General features: G+C 51.8%; 1 protein-coding gene across 1 annotated transcript; it reads left to right on the top strand.

Annotated features, from left to right (window-relative positions):
* Nucleotides 1-51: 51 nt before the first annotated feature.
* KLHDC10 (kelch domain containing 10) lies at nucleotides 52-22,582 on the top strand. The gene is made up of 9 exons (XM_086475169.1): nucleotides 52-163; nucleotides 15,061-15,282; nucleotides 15,798-15,952; nucleotides 16,779-16,927; nucleotides 17,642-17,726; nucleotides 18,604-18,670; nucleotides 19,281-19,328; nucleotides 21,026-21,165; nucleotides 22,341-22,582. Exons 1-9 carry the CDS (start codon nucleotides 52-54, stop codon nucleotides 22,548-22,550), a joined length of 1,188 nt encoding a protein of 395 aa, XP_086331295.1. The 3' UTR covers nucleotides 22,551-22,582.
* Nucleotides 22,583-23,057: the final 475 nt, after the last annotated feature.

The following is a 23,057-nucleotide window of genomic DNA, read 5'->3' as shown; positions in this document are numbered from 1 at the left end:
GCTGGCCGCCGCCGCCGCCTGGGCTCGCCCTGAGGAGGGGCGGACGGGGCCATGTCGGCGGCGGACGGGGCCAGGGAAGGCGTCAGGGAGGGCGCGGCGGGTGGCGACGGCGGCGGCGTCCTCAACCGCTTCGTGCAGCTGCTGGGCAGGCCGCGGTCGGCGGGTGAGTTAGCGACCGGTTCCGGGGGGGGGGGGTGGGGTGGGGGGTGTGACCCCGTCGCCAAGGCCCCCGGGGTGTCGAGGACCGGGGCACCCCAGTCCCCAAGGCCCTGAGGGGACGGATACGCCGCAGTTGGGTGGGGTTTCCCCCCGGCCCTGCGGCTCTGGGATGTTTTGGGGGGGAGCTGGGTACCCCCATGGACTCGGCATGGGGCGGGGGGGGGGCACCCCGTCCCCAAGGCCCAGAGGGGGTGGGGGGTCTTCCCGTCCCATCGGCTCCGGGATACAGGGGCCCACAGTTACGCGTGGGGGCGGTTATTCTTTTGCAAAAGGTCTTAGAGTGCTGAAGGGGACCCACAGTTTTAAGGGGTGGAGGGGGGGTCACCCCACTCGCACGACCCTGGGGGATGGCGGTTCTTCCCTCCCCATTCTGGCGGTCTCAGAGCATTGGGGGGTGCTTCCCCATCGCGTGGACGTGGGATGTGAGGGAGGGGACAGGGTACCCCGGGGTGGAGATCAGCCCCACCGCAGTGATTCGGGATGGGCCCGACGTGTCACCCATGGTAATACCCACCCCACCCTCCCCAATCCCAATGTATCAGGTTGTTAGGGTGGGAGGGCCCACAGTGCTGGGAAAGGGGATCCTGGAATGGGGGATCTTGGCATTTGGGGGTCCAGGCTATCAGCAGGCCCTGGGTGAGATGTCAGCCCAGTCCTGTGCCCTGGGAATGGTGGTTCTTTCTCTTTTCCACCTTCCTTCTGGCAGTGATGGGGTTGGGGGTTTACCCCACCCCAACAGCCCCAGCATATTAGGGGGAGAAGACTGGGGTTACCCCACAGTCACAGGATTGGCGAGATCACCCCCATCCCAACAGTTCTGCAATAGTGAGAGGGAACGTGAGGAACCCCGTGGGTTGGGGGGGGGGGGGTATTCCCAGTTGGTTTGGGGTATCCCTCCCGTTTATCTCCATAGCACCCCCTGCCCTCAAGGCCCACATGGTACTGGGGTGCTGCCACCCAGGAGGTAGGTACCCCAGGCCCAAAGCATCCTTTTCTGCTGCCCCTGGCCCCCGCCACTCAGGTCCCTCCGTGGGGGAAGTGAAGCCCCTTGCTGCCTCGGGGGTGGGAGCCTGTGCTCGGCGTGTTTGGAGCACCAGGGTCCATGTTTCTATCCCTGTGAAACCGGTCACGATCTGGATCTGCAGCAAGGACGCCTTCGAGCCTCGTGCAAGACTGCTGTGAATTTGCCAAGTGGCTCCACACCTTCTGTTTTTGGGCAAATTCTCAGCCAGGTTTCCTTCCTTCTGTGCTAAGGGCCTTTTTCAGTAACAGACCTGATGATCTTCCTGTTCCTCAATTTTAACCGTTGGCTGGAGTGAACTGGTAGCACATCCTTCTGATATAGCTGTCATAATCCCTGTTTTGGCTACAAATGTGGGATCCTGCCCTGTGCCACCTGCCCAAGGGCAGATGCTGCAGCCTTGGGGACAAGTTACCCCCCGCTCAGCTCAGCCTTAGCACTGAAGTCCAGCCTTAACAAACCCGAAGCTGACTGTGGATCTGTTACCTGATGGAAAAGCCCCGTTTGAGTCGATTGCTGGAGTTTTCTCCTCCTCTGACACCTGTTCGTGTCCTATTTATAGAGCTCCAGCCGCAGCCCTTGCGTAACGGTGGAGCTGGAGGAATATTTTTTCCCTCCTTCTTCCATTTCCTCCAGCCAGGTTTGTCCTCTCACCTCCCCGTTCTCTTTCAGAGTTTCCAGGAGGCATTCCTTCCTTTTCCCCACCGTTCAATGCCCTAGACTCTTTCCATAAAGCACGCCATCTCCTTTTAATCCCGTTTTTAGAAGTCATGAAAGAGCTCGTGGCACGCTTTGGCATTGGGTGTGTTCCCTACATCCCTCCCTGCGGAGCTGTTTTGCTCCTGCTAAGCCGTGTGTGGTTTGAAGTAGACCTGGGCTGTCTCTTGGTTAAACAGGGGAGCGTGGGCCTTGGTTTAGGTGCCGCTTTTGTCACGCTCTCCTTTTCCAGCAACTTTTAGAAAAGGTTTCTAACTTTTGTCGCCATTTTCACGCTGGAGAACTTCGTTTGCACGGGGAAATGATAACCAAAGGTAAACAGGCAGGTAGGGGGAGCTGGTGCCAGGGTTGGGCTGCTCTGTTTGCTTTCTCAAGCGAGAGTTTCTCAATAGGGGCATTTCTCAAGCAGCGCTACAAAAGTCTCGTTGATGGCTTAACAGCTCAAAAAAAAAAAAAAAAAAAAAGGCAATTTGTGTTTTTGCTGCCTCGTGATGGGTAAAGTCTTCAAACCTCTAAAATTGTATGTTGGATCAGCGAAAGGAAGAAGCTATTTTTAGGTGTTTGTCACTTTAGAAAGATCAAAAAATGTCGGATATAGGTGGTGTGCGGTTTGTTCTCCTCGTTGGCAAACTTCCTGCCCACATGTAGATTTTCTCAGTGTTTTCATCAGACTCCTGGGGTTAAGTGGATAGAAAGAATCTGGAGACCTAAATATATCTTTCCTTCTCCCATGCTCAGCATTTATGCTCTTGTGTTGAGCTATAATTTTCCCAGTGTGCCTGTCACAGTAGGTTGTGGGTTTTTTGTATGGAGAGGTTCAGAGTTTCTAGTATGTATTTAAAAAAAAACCCCAAACAACAGAAACCCCAAATATCCTGAACCCCTTTGTGTCATGTCGGAGAGCAAGGTGAAAGCCATTTGTTTGAAGACATGTGATACCTTAATTAATGGACATGTGATACCTTAATTAACGTGATAACCTTACAGAGGCCTGGCCAGGCTGGAAGAGTGGGCAAGCGAGAGCAGTATGAAGTTTAGCACAGACAAAATGCCAACTCTTGCACTGGGATGACATCCCAGGAGCCCAGTACAGGCTGGGATCTGTGTGGCTTGGAGAGCAGCCTGGCAGAGAGGGACCTGGGGGTCCCGGTGGGCAGCAGCAAAGGCAAAGCGGGTCCTGGGCTGCATCCCCAGGGGCGTTACTGGCTGTCACGGGTTGAGGCTGGGCCGGCCACTCACGAGTGACAGACCCTCTCTGTTAACCCCTCTGCCCTCCCAGAAGGGAAAAGGAGAGAGAACAAGGGAGAGAGACTTTAGGGTTTGGAAAAGAAAACTGAAACAGCTTTAATGGAACAGTATCAATAAAAGAAAAGATAAGAATAAGGAAATAACGAAATATACACAATATGTACAAATAGATACAAACCCAACACCAAACCCAACTCCCCCCACCCCGATGACGACCCGTCCCCCCCACGCTGCAGGGCTGGCACTGGGGCAGTCCCAGGCCGGACTGGGCAGCCGATGGAACCGGGTGCAGGAGCTGGACTCAGGCCCTGGATTCAGGGACGCACGGGGCGGGATGGACGACAGAAGGACAGACAGAGCCCTCCTCAGGTGTCGCCACCGAAGAAGAGAGATGGACCCTGGGGACCCCTCAGCTTTGCACTGACCGTGCCGTCCGTGGGGTGGAACACTCGGTGGGTCAGGTTTGGGTCCCCTGGCCGGTTCGCTCCTCCCTGCAGGGGCGGCCTTTTTCGGGCTGGGGACCCTTTTCCCTCCCGGCACCCCAACACGGGGTACAAGACTCAGCAGTGGCCTTGGTGGCTCCAAGAACAAGGACAAGCCAGGGCCTCTCTGCAGCCCATCCCTTGGTGCTGGCTGTGACCATCAGGGGGTGGCACTGCTGGAGCAGTCGCTGGCTGGAAACAACGTGCTGCTGGTTCAGAAAGGGCCGTTAGTTAGAGGAGTTAGTTAAAGCACTAAAACAGAATTCGTTCTGATTTAGCCCAAACCAGGACACTCGCTGAGAGAGCTGGGATCAACCCACTCTACCCAGTGCTTGTCAGGCCGACCCTGGGTTATTGTGTCCAGTTCTGGTCCCCACAAGTCAGGAAAGACACAGTCAGAGTGGAGAGGGTCCAAAGGAGATGGTCAATGGGCTGGAGAACCTACCTGTGAGGAAAGGCTGAAGGAGTCTGGTCTCTTCTCCCTGGAGAAGAAGAGGCTCAGGCAGAATCTCATCATGGTTTTCCAGTACTTAGAGGGCAGCCCCGAACGGGACGGTGGGTCTTTCTTCACAAGGAGCCACATGGAGAAGACGAGGGGTATGAGTTGCACTGGGAGACGTTTCATCTCAATATAAGAAACCCCCTCGCTGGAGGGTTTCAAGATGCAGCTGGAGAGGGTGCTGGGTGATCTCATCTCGGCTCTCTTTGCCACGAGAGGTTGGACCAGACGATCTTTCCAGGTCGTTTCCGACGTGGGTTGTTCTGTCATTCTCGTTTTCCAGATTTCCTTTATTTTCCTTTTACAGGTTTTAAAAAAAACAAAACCAAACAACCCAAGGAACACTCAATTTTAGAGGTGCAAAATCTGTAACATGGAGATTTCTGGGACAAACGTTTCCTCCTTTGCTCTGGTTTCTCAACAAGGACAGGTCATAAGGACTCTTTATTCTATTCTCTGCTCTGGGCAGCTGTCTGGTGTGTGACAATCCCATTCCTGTTCCACTGATGACGGGAAATGCTGGCAGTCAAGTGCACGTTTGTAGAAATGTTTGAAGTACGTGATTGCTGCAGGTTTGAAAACAAAAGCCTCCAAGAAGCAGGATGAAGGAGCAAACCTGTTCTGGACGTTGATCTGAACCCGAAAGCTCTCACAGCTGGACGTGAGAATGATTGTTCTCCTAGAAATGCTTCTTTGGAGACTTCAGATCTTTGAAAGGCTCCTGGCCGGTGGCCTGTGGGTTGGGTTTGGCATCCTTGGCTGGATCCTCTGGCCTCAGCCCTGGGCAGAGGCGTCATTCAGGCGTCGGGGACCCACGTGCAGGCGCTTTCTCTCGCCTGGGTACTTTTTGGGCACGGGCAGCCCTGCTACACGGAAAGGAGCTGCGTGAGCTGGGGAGGCTGAGTGCAGCTGGGTGAATGAACGGGTTTTCAGCCTTGTCCTCGGCTGCGTGTTCACATCCTGCTGAGCCAAACGTTTGTAAGGGGTTTGTAGGTTAAAAACTCTAATTGCAGGAGTTACAAACGTGTTTTCTCTGGCTAAGATGAAGCTTTGAAGACTGGAGTCAAAGCCAATATTGACTTGTCCTGTTCTCTCTCCCAAGAGCTAGCAGCGCTTTGGCTTCAGCCCTCGGCCTAAACATCCTTCAGAAGTCTTGCAGAAATCCTAAACGGAAGGGGAGATACCGAAACCTGCTATTCCGGATGTTGAAAAAACAGATAGGAGAGAAAATAGTGCTGATACCATCTTTAGAAAGCCTTAAGAAGCAGCAAAGCAGTTGCTGTTCACCACGGGTATGTCTCTTTGAAAAGATGGGAACCAAAAGCCACGTTGTATTTGTTACCTTCACGTCCTGTAGTTCTTTAGTTTGTATTTCCAAAAAGAGTGCTTGAAATAGGAATTAGATTGCTAGTAGTGACGTTGTGGCGTAATATATGCCACGTGGCATGGCGTTGCACTGGGATTAGTAGGACTGAAGAACACAAGTTCATGGAAAAAGCCAGTATGTTTGGGGCAAGCCTTGTGAGCAGAAGACCCTACACCCCGGTGACAGGACAAAGTCGATGTGGTTGTGACTCGGCGCCCGTGCCGTTCCTTTTCCCGTTATCCTCGACAAGAATAACTTCACGAAACTCAAAATGAGGAAATGGAGACCGTAGGCAGCAGACCTGCCTGAACTTCACGGAGGCAGAAGGAGGCAAAACTCTGAGGCCAAAGCATCTCGCCGTAGGGTACAAAAGACCTGTCCCAAACTAGTCTGTTCTTCTAAATGAAGAACAACCCAGGAATCGTAGCGAGGACTTGGCAGCCGTTGTCCTTTCACCCTCTGTTCTGTACGTAGGTGATCCCGGCCGGATCAGCTGGATATCCTTGGTGCTTGTGGGGATGCACAGCCAGAACCAGCTTATTGGAATAGTTTGTACAATAAAATCACCCTCCCCTCCCGCAGGAGCTCACGCTGCGTTTTGTCGCGCTGACTTGTTGCACCCTCTGCTTTGCCAATGCCCCTCCGGTGGATGTCGTGATTGAAGCAGTTTGAGGAAAAAAAAAGGGAGCGTGTAAAGGGCAGTGCTGGGGCTGCTGTTCTGGGAGGCGTTTGGGGCTACGCCTGGGTATCTGTTGGTTACACTCCAGGAATAAAGAAAACCATGCTTTGCTGGAGGAGAGGGAAAGAAGGTGTAATAAAGAATGGCTAACTAGCTTTTAGAAAACTGGCTTTTAGAAAAGAACTGCTGCCCAGCCTTTAGAGACGGGGAGGGAGGCTGATTTGTACCAACCCTTGTGCACAGATCCATCGTGGACTAACTAACACACGCTGTAAAGATAAGAATGAAGCAGAATCCGCCCAGCGAAGGACGCCCGGTGGGATCCTCCAGTCAGACTGTGGGGCTCAAGGAACACAAAGGGCTGAGCAGGAGAGACAGGGAGGGCAGCGAGCGAGAGCTGGTGCTGCCGTTTGGAAAAGCCCCAGGATGGTGCAGGGCAGGCGCCACAGGGCGAGTTCGAAAGTTCAACCCTGAGGAAGACTCGGACCTTCATCCCCAACGACCACCAAGGACCCCCAATGGGGGCGTAACTTGGGCGGACTGAGGCGGGACGATGGGAGGAACTTACATTAACGAATTCCTGGAAATAATTAGAATAACCCAACCTTTTCTTAGAAATGTAATGAATGAACGTGAAAGCTGTAGATATAAGGCAAGAATCCCGATGCTTGGGCGCGCAGGGATGGAAGGAGCCATCCCCCGTGCTGCCCAGCGCCGCAGGAAAGAATCCCTGCTGGATAACACCGAGTTGTTAGTGAGTTTTCTCGGCTTCAAAGGGCTTGGTTTAAAATACTTTAGCCCAGTCTTCAAATCCACACATAAAGTGGATTCATGGCTGCGATTAGTTTCCATCAGTAAATAGGAAAAAAGCAAATAGTCCTGTAGTTCTAGGAGGAAGATCTCTCTAGATGTAAGTCTTAAACCAGAACGAAAATCCCGGGTATTAAAACCACCAGGGCTTTGATTGCCCCCAGGAATCTGGTTTTTCAAGCAAGGCTGAGTTTGTCTGTCGTAGCCTGGCAGAAGGCGATCCTTGCTTTTATTCCGCTGCCAGCCCGGAATGTTTAAACGAGACGAGATCCTCCACGTTGATCTGTTTCAGGTTGCCTGATGTGCGTGGCCACCTCTAATCCGTCAAAAATCAGAAGAAAGTTTTGTTCAGGGAGTGAACTGGGAGCTTGCACAGCGTTAGCTGGCGAGTGCTGCCACGAAAGCTTGAATCCAGAGGCTTTCTGTCTGCGCCACGGGGCGGCTGCCTCCCCTTGCTCTGTCTTGTATAATATTGCTCGAGGAACTACAGGTAGAGCAGCGTTTAATCTTGAATTTTCCAAAGCCGAGAGTTACTCAGTGGAAGTGTGTGGTCCCCTCGGCCGGGCTGCTCGGGATCCCGCCTGCCGTGTGGAGCGCGCGTGGCAGAGGACAACGCAGCTGCCCCGCTGGGCGTGGCGAGCGCTGCTGGCTCTTGCTGGGACCAGTTTTGGTCAGTCTGTGCGTTACTGGTGACCTGGCGTTGGGTTGTGCAGCGTGGTTGAGGTGATGGTGCTTTAAATAGCTCTAAAAAGGGTGTGTGCTGTTGGTTGTAAACTTCTGGGTGAGCTTACAGTTGAGCTGCCCTCATCTTAATGAGTGATGGTTTGTGTATTTGTTTATCAGTAGGAATCTGTAAGCTTTTCTGTGCCATTATTGCCTGATTTGCAAATATTTAAAGAACTTTGAGGCTCGCTGTGCTGATAAGAAATAAGCTGCACGTGCAAAGTGGTTTTTTCCACATGTGTCTTGGTTGGAAGAGACCCAACGTGGTTGCTTGTCCTGGAGATTCGGGGATCTTGGCAACTTTTATTGGATGAACTTCTTTTTCTGAAGGTCAGAAGCTGAGTGTTTCTTCTGACCTTGAATCCCACCTGCGTGTGGAAACCCTGAACTCGAGACCAGGCGTCTTTTTTAACTCGGGTCGCCTGTGGGAGTTGATCTTGAGTGTGTACGTCTGCTGGGAGGCTGATACCACCTGAATACATTTCACTGATTTCCCTGAGTGTCCAGGAAGGTTTGTTTTACTGGAGGGAAAAAACCTCTGCCCTGAGCAACCCCCTCCCTGCTGCACCAAACTCTGAGCTTCCAGGTGCTGGAGCATCCCCTGGCTGCATCTGCTGCTTTTCCTTTGCTTTTTGGCTGCTTAAACATGAGCTGGGCAGGAGGGGAAGGGAAAAACAGGGATTTGGTGCTTCTGTGGAGAAAGCCACGTGCTATAAGGTTAATAAGAGATTCTTGGGGCCATATGTGGCCCCAAGATTTGAGTGAAACCTTCCACGTTGGCCTTTAATTATGGTTTTTGGCTTTGAGGATTGTTTTCTGTGTAGGGAATAAACGGTTTTCCCTAATTTCTGTTGCCTTTGTCTTATGTGCTTTCTTTTTTGTGAATGGCAAGGTCTTTTAAATGGCCAGATGGACAAGCAATAAAATGGGTGCGTGAGACGAGCAAGCAGTAGCTGGGGAAACAATTCACAAGTGCTTGGACTGCTCCGTTGTTAGGATCTTTCTGCAAATCAGTCATCTGGCGTGGGGCAAGCGGCGTGTCAAAACAGTGTAGCTGTGCTCCGGTATCAGACGGGTTGTGAGTGACCCTTTAAGGCTGAAAGAATAAAGAGGCAAAGCTTAAAGATTAAGATTTTAAGGTTTAAAAACTTTAATCGACACCTACGGCTTGGAGTCTGCTGATTCGGCTGTGCAAAAGGATGGTTTTTAGCAAGCGCCGGGACGCGGCAGAGTTTAGAAGCGAGGCATCCTGAAGCTGGAAAGTCATCGCAGCTGCAGCTCCCAGGGAGTAACCCCCGGGGAAGGGGGCTGTGTTTGCAAGAGGAGCGTGTTTATTTAGTCCTGCTCCTGCCATTTCTGCTGGCTGCAGCCAAATCTCTTTCTGGGAGCTGTGGCGGCAAAAGAGCTTGACCTGTTTCCATTCCCAGAGTTGCTTTTTAAAGGGGGGGTTAGCAGTTTCACTCCCCTCATCTTCTTTGCTCCCAAAGGATGTAGAAATCTTTTTTTTTTTTTTCCTGCTGCAGGTTGCTTTGGCTACTGCTCAGCCTCATACCCGGCCCTGGTGAGGGATGATACGGGGGTCATTCTTCTTTTCCTTCCTGCTGACAGGTTTCTGAGCAGAGGGTGGGACAGCCCAGACCCTTGGCCTCGAAGGGGAGGCAGCAGTGGTGGATTTACCGCCTCGGGAGAACAGCGCTGCCTTGGTTTGCTGCGAACTGGTAACCAGGCGCGGTGGCGATGAGGGAAAATTCCCTTAGAAAGAGAACTTAAATTCTGCAGAACCTGGGGGCATAGGCAGACCTCACTCTCTGCCAAGAGCTTCTCGTTGATTAATAGATGTGGGGGGTTCTCTGGCAGCGTGGGCATGATAAGAAGAAGGATGGTTTCAGGCCAGCTCTCAAAACAACTCATATTCAGCTCTTTCATTGTTTATTTTTATTTTTAAGAAATGAATTCAGCTAATTAGAGCTTTTCCCCCCCCTCTTGTTTAAAAATAAAAAGGCCAGCTGGCTAGCTTACTGCCTCGAATAGCAGGTACTCCCCTCTTGTTTAACCTAGCCAGCGAGATGATGCCAGCGGTTTGGTTTCCCTGCAGTCATGAAAGGCAGGATAATCGAATGGAAAGAAAACGCCTTTGTTCTTCGAAACTTGTCTTTGTGCTGCTCTGTTTGAAGCGCCTCTCGCCTTCCATTTGTGCTGCCTGTGATTCAGGGCAACCACTTGCTGCTTCGCAGCTTCGTTTTCTCCTATAACTTTACTATTAAAGCTGTTGAAAAGCGGTAGAGAAATCCAGTGGACTCGAGCGTAGCTGTTGACACACGCTGTGGTTCCAGGCATGCTGGTAGCATTTAATCTGCTCAATAACTTCAAGTAATCTGCTGATGCCGGGGGATTTTTGTGGTGGTTGGTTTGTTTTTCTCCAGGCCTTCCATAGATTTCTGTCGCTGTCAAGGCCCCCGCCCCCCCAGTTGGAATTTGATAAACTTTTAAGCTGATGTTAGTCAGGATAGGAACGGTATTTCTGCACCAGCAGGCGCCCTGCAGCTTCCTCCTCCTCCTAAGAGGGACATTTTGAATGGGAGGCTTGTGGGACACCATGCAGGACCATTACGCTTTCTCCTCCAAAATCATTTCTTTGAATTTTCTTTTTCTTTTCTCTGTTTTCACCTCCTGCTTGCCCCAGACCTATTCTGTGTTCAGAGTGTTTGGAGAGGTAGGGAACGAACATCTCATGGCTTGGTTGCTGGGCTGTGTCACATCGGGACCCTCGGGGACAGATATTCCTGCCGCCTTTTTGCTTACTCTCCTAGTACTGCCTCTTGCAGGAGAGGTATTCAATTAGGAATCCACTTTACCGAAGTCAATCTGGGCCATCCGAGCAGCTCCCTCTGAAGTCACTCCGTGAATCGCTTGAAAAGGGTGAATTGAAGAGGGCGTTAACAGGGCGGCGCGTGGCCAGCGAGCAAGTTTCTGTCCGGTAGCTTAGTCGTAAATTGGGACATCCCTGTCGTGACATTCTTAGTCTCTGAAAGATTTATTGTTCCCTTTTCTGCCTTCAGGAGCAAGGAAAAGCGGTCTCGTTGTGAATGCACCTTCCATCCTTCCTTCCTGCTCCGCTTTGGAGTCTTAAACTGGGAGAAGCGAGTGCTTTCCACCTTATATCCATCCACTTTAAAGCCCTTTTCCATAACGAGCTTTACAGCCTCTTTCCCACAGATGGGTCTCGGTACATCGTGCTGCTCCTTTCCACGTCCAGCGTCCAAGAATTGGTGCGGCTTTTCGCGGGGACGGCGCTGGGCTTCGCCTGGTGTTGGGCGCTCCTTTAGGCTGCGGCGGGTTGAGCTTTTGGGGAGCTGGGCATCGCTGACTAGAGGAGGAAGCTGGCAAACCCTTGGGGGTTCCCATCTTCCTGCACCCTCTGAAGTTTGCCCTTGTGTCATAGGCTGCGAACGGCTGGGGCGAAGAACAGATCCCCGGCTTGCATGAGGAGTTGCGGTAAGAGGTGAATCATCTGATAAAACATAATTAAATGGAAATGCGGCTCTTTATTGGAGGTGCGAGTCACAGAGCTTCTCTGCTGAAGAAACTAACCTGAATTAACTCTTAAATAGATCCAGCTTTTACAAGTCTCTTCTTTAAGGGAGGAATCTTCTCCTAAACCTTTCTTCTGAAGTGAATTCAGGTCACTTCGATTCTGAATAGAAGTTTGGTGACAATTTAACTCAGTTCAACGTTGTTCAGCTCATTGATACATTCGCGAGTGCTTGCGTAGGTGGCGCAGAAGATGTGCTGGGTAATTTCCTTCCCGGTTTTATGGGTAGGTATGTCATCTTCTCTGGGCCTCTGCGAGCGGGAGGATCTAGTCCACTGAGACAAATGGGTCAGTGAAGAGCCAAGCTTATAAACAGCAGGCTGGAAACAGGAAGCCTTTGGAGAGAAGTCGGTCCTTGCACGTGGAACATGGTGTTGAGCAAGCGCAATTGGGGTCTGCTGGAACAGAGAGAAAATCCGTTCTTCTCGAGCACAGCGAGGTGATAGTGCTTGTGTTGGTAGCTACAAGGGTTGGCCTTGAGTTTTTGGAAACCTTGCTCTGGTTGGCATTTCCAGCCTTCCTTTCCTCGGGAGCCACCACCGCGTAGCAGGCACAGTGGAAGGAAGCATTTCGGCCGCTCTTTTTGGTGTTCAGCTTGACCCTGAGGACAGTGGATTTCCCCTGAGCAGCTGAGTTGTGAATGTGTGACCAGGGACAGGCATCGTTGCTGCTGCTAGTTCTGCCCTGAGGATCGCTAAGTTCTGACAAAGGACAGTTACTGAGTGAGTGTTGAGTTGAAAAAGGTGTTCCTGTGGCACTCAGAGCCCTTGAGTTGTTGGTGAGAGTAGGGGGGACAGGCGGGGAAGTAGCGGCAGATGTGGAGGAGCCACGTGGGAAGGGTGATCCTTTCTTGGTTGGTATCTGTTTGACACCAGCTCCGGCTTCTGACGCCCTTTCTGCGTCTGGAATATACCTTGGAAAACATTGTCTTTTAAAGATAGGGGATGGGTTTCCAGGTAACTGGGAAGAGGTGAAACCGGCTGGGCTGCGCCTGGGCTTTCTGTACCCATCTTGCTATCTGCACATCCAACGTTGATCCCTGGCTGTCGAAATGTAACTGTTCTGGGGCTTTATGGCCAAGTCAGGGGTCTTCCCTTTTTAATTTTGAGAGGCGAGCGGCAGAGGCGGCCTCCTTGGTTTTGCTTTTTAATTTCTTGTCTTTGAATGATGCCTCTGACTCCTTCGTCTGTTGGCTTTATATAAAACTCAGCCTTATTCTCCTCTGTTCCCTCTGGAAAATTCTCACGGCAAGAATGACAGCTAGAGGGAAATAGGATCTATAGTTAAGATTTGAACTCCTAATTCCCTAACACCTTGTAAATTCAACGGGTGATTGAATTAAATCCTCACGCCCCTGCAAAACGTGTGCATCAGTGCTCCCAGTCTTCGCTGCGGTTAAGCTCCCATTTCAGTTCCTTCAGGTCTTCCTGGAGACCTTCAGGGCAAACACAGGAGAAGAAACGAGCAGGAGGAGCTCCCTTTGGCCGGGCACAGCTTGGCTAGGATAGCCTCTGCGGGCTGCAGCGAGGCACGGGCCCTTCTCAAGCACCGTTTGGTTTGCAGGTATTCAGGATCAGAGGAATTGCTGTCTCGAAGCATCTCTGATTATGAGTCTGAAGGATTGATTGTAAATACCTTCATGGTCAGTGTGTTAAAAAATGAATCCATCTCTCTGGATTGTTTCAGAGTTTAAAATAAAAAAGCCCCAAGGGACGGATGTCTCTTTCCCTTGGTGAATCACCTCTAAAGCGTGTCCTCTTTGTTTTACCAGTTTAGACCAGCACTGAGGCCGGTAGCTTGCTGGCTGCCGCTATTAGTACACGTAATTCCCACCCCTCCTGTGTGCCAGTGCCCGCGCCACGCCGGCTGCCCGATGGCACTGCGCTGTCTCAGTAGCCGGGCCAAAGACTACAGATTTTTCCCTTCACTCCTTAACTTTCTTCCCCTCTCTTTCAGCCCGTGCTTATTAGTTTTCTAAGTGGGGATTGCTGCGAGACACAATTATTACTGGAAACAACCCGAATCTGTCACAACTGAGCCGCAAGGAGTTTGTCTGAACCCTGTAGAGCAGCTTAATTTTGGACGAGAGTTGGAGCTTAAAGCACCAGCAAACAGGGAACGGGCTTAAGCAAAGCTGCTTGTGCCGAGTTAAAATTCATTTTGCAGTCTGGACAAATCATTTATTTCACCTTTCCTGCAAGAAGGATGCTCGAGGCCTCATTTGTTATTGCTCCACATGTCTGATTCGCTGCCGGGAGTTGTAACAGGCTCTAAGAAGAAAACACGAAGGGTCCTAATTAGATGCTTCCCTGGGTCCTGTTCCATCCTAAAAGGTCGTAAAAGAGCTGTGAGAGCAGGTGGGTGGTGAAGATCGCGGGGTTGTTGGGGTGAGGGCCCTTCGGGGATCTTCTTTTGATGGTTCTTTTGGTTTGCTCTTCGTTGCCAACCGAACCAAAGCGGGCCTGTCTCGAGGTGCAACAAGCAGAGGATGTGCTTGAGGGACGACGGTTACACGTTGAAATGGTACATTTTAGGGAACTATTGTGTGACCTCCTTCTCAAGATGAAGCTTTCTGTCACCAAAACACTGCTGTATCACATAGAAAAAAAGTACTTTTGAAGCCTTCTTGGTTTAGGCAGCTTGAGATGTTCTCCAGGTGTCTCACATCCAGCTCCTTTGTTCAGAGACCCGATGGTTTCCTTGTCCTTTCACCTTTCTCGTTCATTATGTGATCCTGTGTCTCATCAAAGAACAACCTCCACCCCTGGCACTCTCTGGCCCTTGCTGTGCGTCAGGTTTGAGCAAGCTCGGAATTGCTTTGTGGTCGCTTGTCAGCTGCGACTTCAGCTCCTGTTGTCCCACAGGAAGATCGCTGGGTAGATCTTCCTGGACCAAATCAAATCTTTTTTTTATTGTCTGTTCCAGTCGAGGTCTGAGCTTGAACTGTCCTCCCCACTCTTATTTCCTTCTAGGGAAGAGGGTGGGTAGGCAGAGGGCTTCTTTTTGGGAAGGGCTGTGTCTGGTGGTTTTTGGGAAGGGCTGTGTCTGGTGGTTGTCAAGCTTAACCTGTAGGATCTCAGATGGGTTCCCTGCTGCGCCCCCTCCCAGTGCAAATGCCTTTATCTATGAGCGGACTTTGACTTGCCGTGTCAGACCTGCGTCGCTTAACGTTTAGGAAGCCCAGGGGGTGTCCAAGGTGGAGGAGCCTCCTTGAGATACAAGGTCCCAGGAGCAAAAGGGAAGAAACAGAGAGAAGGTTTGTGTAGGAGGGAGGGCAAATTGTTACTTTTCTTCCTTGTTCCCACCAGGCAGCTTTAAATATAAACGTTTTGGAGCTGTTTCCTGAGTGAAAGCTGCCACACAGAATGAGAGAAGGGGGAGCTGGTATCTCAGAAGTAGCTTTGATGGAAGGATTGCCACGTGGAGGGATTTGACATCAACCTGCAGGCAGGGCTCCTTAGGTGTGGTTCAGGGGCTAGAGTGGATGTGAACGAGCAGAGGCTGTCCCCGTTCCTGCTCGGAGAAGCGGATCTGTCGTTACAGAGCCGTTTCCTCCTGGCTGCAGACGTCCTTCCCTGTGGCTCGACGTCAGCCGCTCTTGTCGGGGGAGCACCGCAGCGGTTGCAGTCCTGACCCTCGGACACAAGCTCAGCTCCTCTGCCAAGGTTTCACTGAAGCTGCTTGACCTTCTCCTTTTGCCGTAGGCCATCGATCTCCACCAGCAAGAAGCGGCCATCGTTGCGTGGCGGATAACGCCAACCTGTATGTGTTTGGAGGCTACAATCCTGACTACGATGAGTCCGGCGGGCCAGAGAACGAAGACTACCCGCTCTTCAGGGAGCTCTGGCGATACAACTTTGCCACAGATACCTGGCACCAAATGGGCACTGAAGGCTACATGCCCAGGGAACTAGCCTCCATGTCACGTACGTATGGAAACTCAACTCATATGGGCCAGCTCCCGAAGTTCTTTTCTTCGGTGTCTCCGGTGGGATGCAAAACCGGGCGAGAACTGGGAAATCTGGGTCCTGTTTCCAACTTTTCTGCAAGCAGGCCTGGAGTTGGGGTTGGGGTTGGGATTTTTCTTTCTCCTTTTGCTTGGGCTGGGGCCGAGGGAAGGAAAAATCCAAGAGGAGGTCTGCAGGTATGTGACTGCTGCGCTTTCAGCGGCTAGGGGCTCCGTGCAATCAGACATCTCAAAACACCTAAAAATAGATCTCTTTGTTCACTAGCCATTTTTAAAAGCAGGCCTTTGGTTACCATGGTTTTAGCTTGCATTCTTTCTCTTTTAGAGCATTTTCCAAGCCATAAATGCGTAGCGTGGATTGGAAGGTATTTGAACAATATTGAACCCTCTCTGCCTGCTGTCTCCGGAGCAGAGTCGTCCTGGTTTACTGCATCTCGCAGCAACAAGTGTCTCTGCTCTGTCTCCCTCTCCTAGTTGTATTGCACGGCAACAACCTGCTTGTGTTCGGGGGCACCGGGATCCCCTTTGGGGAGAGCAACGGCAACGACGTCCACGTCTGCAACGTCAAGTACAAACGATGGGCCCTGCTCAGCTGCCGGGGAAAGAAACCCAATCGGATCTACGGCCAGGTACGAAGGGCGGCCCTTGCTGAGGCCCTTTGGGTGTTTGCTGCGCCGTGTGTCACAGAAAAAGGGCCAGAGCACGGAGATCTCTTCTCTGGTGGTAACCAGAGTTGTTCTCTGCGTACAGCAGTGTAAGGGAAGGCAGGTATCGTTCATAAAGAAACAGAACCATCTTGGTTCTTTGAGATTTCAAAAGAAAGGAGAAGGTTCCTCGTGGTTAGAAAAGCCAAAAATTTGTTAACTAAATGCCAGACGCGGTTGAATGAAAAAGTGTGTCTGATTTGAGGAGCTTACATCTCTGCTTCCACCTTAGCCTGCAACGGGGACTGGAGCCTGCACCACCTTGGCCGTTTCAGTAGGCTGCTGGGCCACGTGCTCTTGAGTTGTGCAGGCTGTCTCTGTTGTTTGGTCTGACTTACCCGCTGTGCTTGGGGCTTTCTCTGTTAACACTTAGTCCTGCTGGCTGAGAACTGGTTTATAAGGTTCTCTGTAACGATATCTGTAGCGTGGAAGAGATTCAGGGTTAACTGTGCTTTGGTTTTAGCTCCTGGGAGCCCCTGCTGCACAGATCTGTCTCGTCTCATGCCTGAAATTCAGCAGCTCCCATTCTAGGTCTTCATCTTGTGACCAGGGAGTTACTTTCTTTTCCTGCAGACCCCCCCCCCCGACATCTTTTGTGTTTCCCTTCATGGTTCTGCTGAACACCTCATTTCCTAAGCTGTAGGTAGAGCTTTGCAAGCAGAGTCTTGCTTTGGGAGAGCAGGAATTCTCTCTTTTTCAGACACTGATGTCACACATCCTTTCTGACTGCTTTCTCTCCGTTCCCTTCCAGGCCATGGCCATCATCAATGGTTGCCTCTACGTGTTTGGAGGAACAACTGGGTACATCTACAGTACCGACCTACATAAGCTAGACCTCAACACTAGGGAGTGGATCCAGCTGAAACCAAACAATATGTCCTGTGACATGCCAGAGGAGAGGTGAGAAGCTGGACAGTCTGGGGGGAGTTTTTACACTTGGTTACCACCTTTTTGGACGGGGTTCTGGGCACGGGTAGAGCAGTGTTTGCAGCTGGGAACCTCGCACAACCGGTGCTCCGGCTCTCTGGCGTGCAGGGAGGGTGTAGGGTGGGGTGGGGAGCCCTTGCTGGGACATTGATCTGAACCGTGTGGTGCCAGAACAGAGCTGGGGACTTGGGGCAGCTGGTGAGCGCGGAGGAGGGGAAGAGGCTCCAGTTGATCCCTGTCCCTTGTCCTATTCTGTAGCGAGGCGAGGAGGAAGGAGGGCTGGGAGGTCACGCAGTGGCCATCCTAGTGAGAGAAGAGTCTGGAATATCGATGGCCGTCACGGTGCTCCATAAATCATTGGACTTAAGTTCCCTGGTGCTCTGCTCTCAGAAAATATCTTTCCAGTTTCCAGGGCGCTGCTTAGATTGCTCGTGAAAGCTCCCACATCACAGAATCACGGAGTGTTAGGGGTTGGAAGGGACCTCGAAAGATCCCCTAACCCAACCCCCTTGCCAGAGCAGGACCACCCAGAGCAGGTCACACGGGTCACACGTCTTCCAAAGCGTAGTCAGGCCGGGGCTGTCTGCTTGGACCACTCAAACCTGATTGTGTTTTCCAGAAGGCTCTTGTGGTTGCTCACTTGCACGAGTTGCTTGTGCCGCTGAATGTCCTTCTTTGCCCCTTCAGGTACAGACATGAAATTGCACACGATGGTCAACGGATTTATATCTTGGGAGGTGGAACTTCCTGGACAGCTTATTCCTTAGATAAGGTAAGGTGATCAGAAACCTTGAGCGCTTGCCTGGATAGGAAATTGTCTGCAGGAAAGTGTAACCAGCACCATCTCTTCATCTGGCTTTGCCTGGAGAGCTTGGTAAAAAAAAATAGACAACTAGAAGCAGGTCGTTCTCCTATTTCTTTTAAAACCTGGGGTTGCCACAAACGTGTCCTTCTGGCTTCCAGGTGGTCACCCAGTGACCGTAGCGGTCTGCAAAACAGCGTCATTTCTGTAGACCTGTTATCAACGATTCTCACTTAAAAACACTTGTGACATCTTCCTAAACGTTGTGTTTGTGCCAAAACAGGAAAGTGCCAAAGGAAGGAATTCCTTGGCGTTAAATTCAGATATTGATATGATGACTCTCTTCTTGTCTTCTCCCTTAATCATGTGCTTTGATCTCCTTTCTTGTGGTAAACGCTTTTCTCCAATTTGGGAGGGAAGAGTGAATTCGTCTTGAACGCCAAAATGATCCATGAGGAGGCTTTAAATAGCGCTCCGCTTCCAAAAAAAAAGTGGGAACTGCAGCAGTTAACATGACTTCTTACCTCTCCGTTCCCTGCTTTTTCTGCAGGATGAGTTGGGTGTTTCTAAACCCTTTTGAGAACGGGAGGGTGTGGGTTTTCCTTCTTTTTCTTCAGCTGCGGGGCTCGAATAGCAAAGCCGGAGAGGAAAGCTTTAGTAAGCTGGTACGCGTGGAAGGTGGTTTGATACCTGCTTAGTCACTGGCTGTGATTAGCTATTTTTGGGTTTACACTTAATGAAAAGGAGGTGTTATTTATAGTGGCTCCCCGGGTCAGAGCCTGCGACTGCGTCATCGTAGCGCCGGGAGAGCCGGGGGGGAACTCACGGCTCCTCTTTGTCCCTCCAGATCCACGCGTACAACCTTGAAACCAACACCTGGGAGGAAATCGCCACGAAACCTCATGAAAAAGTTGGTGAGTCTGGGATTGCCCGTGGGCCTCCCCTGTAAACCAGAGAGTGGCCGAGATGCTCGAAGGTGCCACTTGCCGGCGGGCCGAAGGCCTCTCTCGTGACCTTGTTGTTCAGTACGTGCCTTAACGCTGGCTTCGAGGTCCTTCGAGCTTTAGCAGTGAGGACTAACCTGCCTGAAGCATCTTGAGGGGCCTGGCTTCTCTCCCTCGCTGGGTGGGAAAGGCGAGAGTGGCTGGCTCTCCTCCCGGAAGAAGATGCGTCTCCGCTCCCTCTGCGGGACCACGTGCTGGCCTGGTTGGCAGCAGGGGTTTCCCTGAAACCCTGTAGGCCCTTGGCTGCTGCTTTTCCCCAAGCCAGAGGTGAGAGTCTGTGGGGGATGAGATTCCAGCACATTTCTTCCTTTCGCTGGAGGGGAACTAGGAGTCAAACGTGGAACAGCTGCTTGCTAAATGAGAGGTGTTCTACCTGTGATTGTAGGAAAGCAGAAGCCCCTTATACACGAAACAAGTGACTCCTCTCCATGGTTGTATGTTTAGATATAATCACCGCTTGCCCAAGCACTTTAAAGCAACTATAATTGACGCTCTTGGGTTTTTTTTTTGTTCTCCTCAGGCTTCCCAGCAGCCAGAAGATGCCATAGTTGCGTTCAGATAAAAAACGGTAAGATCTGCCTCTTGAAAAACGGGTGTGTCTTCCACAACCTAGCAGTGACAAGCCCATCCTTCCAGCCTGGGAGATGCTGGCCTCCAGTGTTGGAGGGAACTGCAGGGCACACGTGTCTTTTTTCTGGAAGAGGAGTTCTCGTTGCTCTCTGGAATTCCGCAGTATTTTAGGCAGCACGTGAATCTCCTTTGGACGTGCGAGCGCTTCAGTGTGAGATGTTTTAGCCTCGAGTGTCCATGATGCTTTGCAGCTTCTTGGTTGCAAGCTCACCAACGGGTATCAGTGATGCTCGAGCTACAGCTCGGGGACTAACCTGTTAGCTTTACAGTCCACTGTGAAGAGCAAAGTGCTGGAAGCCAAGTTCTTTAGAGACAAAATTGTTCCAGGGATTACTTTGCTAGTGGGTGTTGGAAATCCAAGAGGCTCACGGGGAGTGGATTATGAGGCAGTAGCAGAGTCAGCACCTGAGTCTTCCTGTTCTCGGCAAAGCGAGGGCAGTTTTATGTGTCCGGAGCTGCACGGAGCTTCGTAGAGCCCTTTTGTTCTTCGCTTTGATCCTCCAGATGTTCTTGCTGTGAATCCCTTGCACGGCGCCGCGTGAGGCACAGCTTAGAGGAGGCTCTGCCTGTGCAATCCGTACCCAATTGCCCACAATTCTGAAGGGTAGCAGGTTCCTTCACCTAGGTTTGGGCCTCTCCCGTAGCCTCGTCGTCCTCCAAGAACGCATTCCCCTGAACTTGGTCAAACCCAAATTGCTCATAACGGACTGAGGAGGCAGTTACAATATTGATCCTTTCCAAACCTCTTCAGATCGATGACTGAACGCTGTGTGTTAAAGGGTGCTGAGCCTTGCAGAAGAGCGACAACGCCTGATTCTGTTTCTTAGGAGCACTAATTGTGCCAGTGAAAGGAAAGCAGGAGCTGGGACCTGCTTCCAGTCACCTTCAGCAGCAGAATTTTGCTGCAGTGCAGGCCTCAAATTGAGAACTTGGGCAAAGCTGTGAGCAGGGACCTACCTCTGGCAGGCGGCAGGACGAGGAGCCGGGGCTGGGGCTGCTCCCCGTGGGTTTGAAACCACTAGAATCTGATCAAACCTGGGTGCCTGTGAACTCAGGTGAGCTGGGGCTTAGTACAGCTTCTTAAAGCGGGAGTTGCACTGCACTCCTGCTTCTCAGCAGCGTTTAGGGCCTTCACGAGAGGGCCTTTGGTGTACAAAGGAGGCTGATGAGAAAGGTGGAGAGAAACATTTTGCCAAGGCCTGTAGTGACGGGACAAGGGGTGATGGTTCTAAACTGAAAGAGGGGAGGTTTCGACTGGGCGTAAGGAAGAAATGTTTTACCATGAGGGTGGTGAGACCCTGGAGCAGGTTGCCCAGAGAGGTGGTGGATGCCCCATCATTGGAAATGCTCAAGGCCAGGCTGGATGGGGCTGGGAGCAACCTGGTCCGGTGGGAGGTGTCCCTGCCCGTGGCAGGGGGTTGGACTCGGTGAGTTTTAACGCTCCCTTCCAACCCAAAGCGTTCTGTGGTTCTGTAAGTGGCCTCTGTGGGTATGAACACTGTGGTGGAACTGGTTTGGGAGTTACTGAGAGTTCACCTTGAGGTAAAATAAACGGAGGTGATCGTTGGCTTCAACCACGGCACGTCCTGCAGCTGCTGAAGGGCCCGTAAGCACCGTGGGTTTCCTCTCTTGCAGATGTGTTCGTTTGCGGGGGCTACAACGGAGAAGTGATTCTGGGAGACGTCTGGAAGCTGAATCTCCAAACTTTCCAGTGGGTCAAGCTCCCAGCTGCCATGCCAGAACCAGTGTATTTTCACTGTGCTGCTGTCACGCCGGTGAGTGACTCAGTCCTTCCCTACGGAGTAGCTGAAGTTCAGGCTGTTCGCCCAAGGCCTCTGACGTTTGTGTGGGCTGCAAAGAGAGCCTGAACTGGTGTTCCTGAGGAGGCGAGCTCCACGGGAGGCAGCATCTTTAGGGAGGCTGAGGGCTGGTGGGAGGTCACTGCATTGACTCCTTTTACCCCCGCTGCTGTTGGAGGAACTCGCTGCCTTCTGCTTTCGGAAAGCAGCGATGTGGAATTTTAGTTTTTCAGCTGCATCAGCTCCTAGGAGTAATTCCGTGTGTGAGCTGCGATTCCTGTTTGGAAAAGGAAAGAAAAAAACCAAACCCACGAATCAAACCCACAAATACTCCCCCAGGTAACCTGGTTTTAACCTACTGAGAACAGTAGGAACATTGGCAGGTGAGCAGCCCTCTGGAAACCGCCGCTAAACGGGAAGGTTGGGATTGCTGGAGCCTCTTGGCACAGCTAGAAGCTTTACGGACCTGTGGCTGAGGAGCAGCAGGCAGCAAGAAGTGCATTTAGCTGTGGCTTCAGCCTCCTTCAGCTGATTGTCGCCTTAGGGGCGGCGTGTGAGGGCAGAGATCGGGCTCTTTTGTGATAAAAGCAGGTGTCACCTGGTTTGGAGGCTGTTACAAATGCAGCTGCTTCTGGGAAGCTGTAAGGCCTGATAAAGGTGTTTCCCAGGCAGCTCAGTGACTGCAGGGGGGTGCCTGGACAGCAGGAATGCCCTTTTTTTCTTCCTGTATATTGAAAAAATGCCACTTGTGAAATAAGTCAGCAGCTGATTTTCCCATCTCTCTGCGTTGGTGTCATCCCCGGGGCAGGGTTGTGCGGAGCCAGCAGCGGGAATGCAGCGTGTCTTTGTGTCTTTAGTTTAAACAAAAATACATTCCTTTTAGCTGAAACCTAAGCGTGGTTCTATACTAATTTATTAACACTTTGCCACACTCCTAAAACGGATTTCTCGGGGTAGAATTCACCTAAAATACAGAGCAAAGCCCTTGAAGCTGGGTGACTGGCTCGGGCAGTGACACTTCTGGCACATCAATCTCTGTGGTGAACCAGCTGGGGAGTCAAATCCCGCTTTTCCTGGCGGTGGGGCTCCTTCTGGTGTGCCAGTCCGAGCTGTGCCCCCTGTAACTCCCCTCTCCCCCTTCTCCTCTCTAGGCCGGCTGCATGTACGTTCACGGCGGGGTGGTCAACATCCACGAAAACAAACGGACTGGCTCGCTGTTCAAAATGTGGCTGGTCGTACCCAGCCTGCTGGAACTGTCGTGGGAGAAGCTCCTGGAATATTTCCCTCACCTAGCAACTCTCTCCAGATCTCAGCTCTTGCACCTCGGACTGACGCAGGGACTCGTTGAGCGACTAAAATGAGACCACCCTCTCACGCGCCTGCCCGAGGAGCCCCCTCCCACCCCCCCCCACCCCCCTATTTATGGATACAGTGGATGGTCTTGCTAAGAACGTGGAGGAACCTGCTCAACGCCTTACTCAGCAAATACATCGATGCCTTTCTACTTTTAAGTTGTTGAAAACCCGCTTTTTATTTATGGATCTCGAAATGACACCGTTCATCGATACTCCCTGCGACTAATCCCTAACATCCAGCCATCCAGCTCTCGTCGGCACGTGCTTGCAGCTGAATTGGGGAGGGGTGGGGGGGGGGGGGTGGGGGGCAGCTTTGCAAATGAATATCTGAGCCCCTGCTTCCACGTGGCGCCCTCAGCTCGGTGCTTCTCACCAGCCGTCGCTACCGGAGGACGCCCGGCGCGGAGCGGCAGCCGGCCTGGCCTTTCGCTTTGGGTAACGCTCATCCCCCTAACGCCCCGCTGAGCTCTCCCTCTCTAAAAACCCCAAAACCTCCTTCTGCTTGAAGGCTTT

The sequence above is a fragment of the Leptosomus discolor genome, chromosome 1, assembly GCF_034619465.1.
Source record: "Leptosomus discolor isolate bLepDis1 chromosome 1, bLepDis1.hap2, whole genome shotgun sequence".
NCBI lineage: Eukaryota > Metazoa > Chordata > Aves > Leptosomiformes > Leptosomidae > Leptosomus > Leptosomus discolor.
This window is presented reverse-complemented; position numbering and strand designations above follow the sequence as displayed.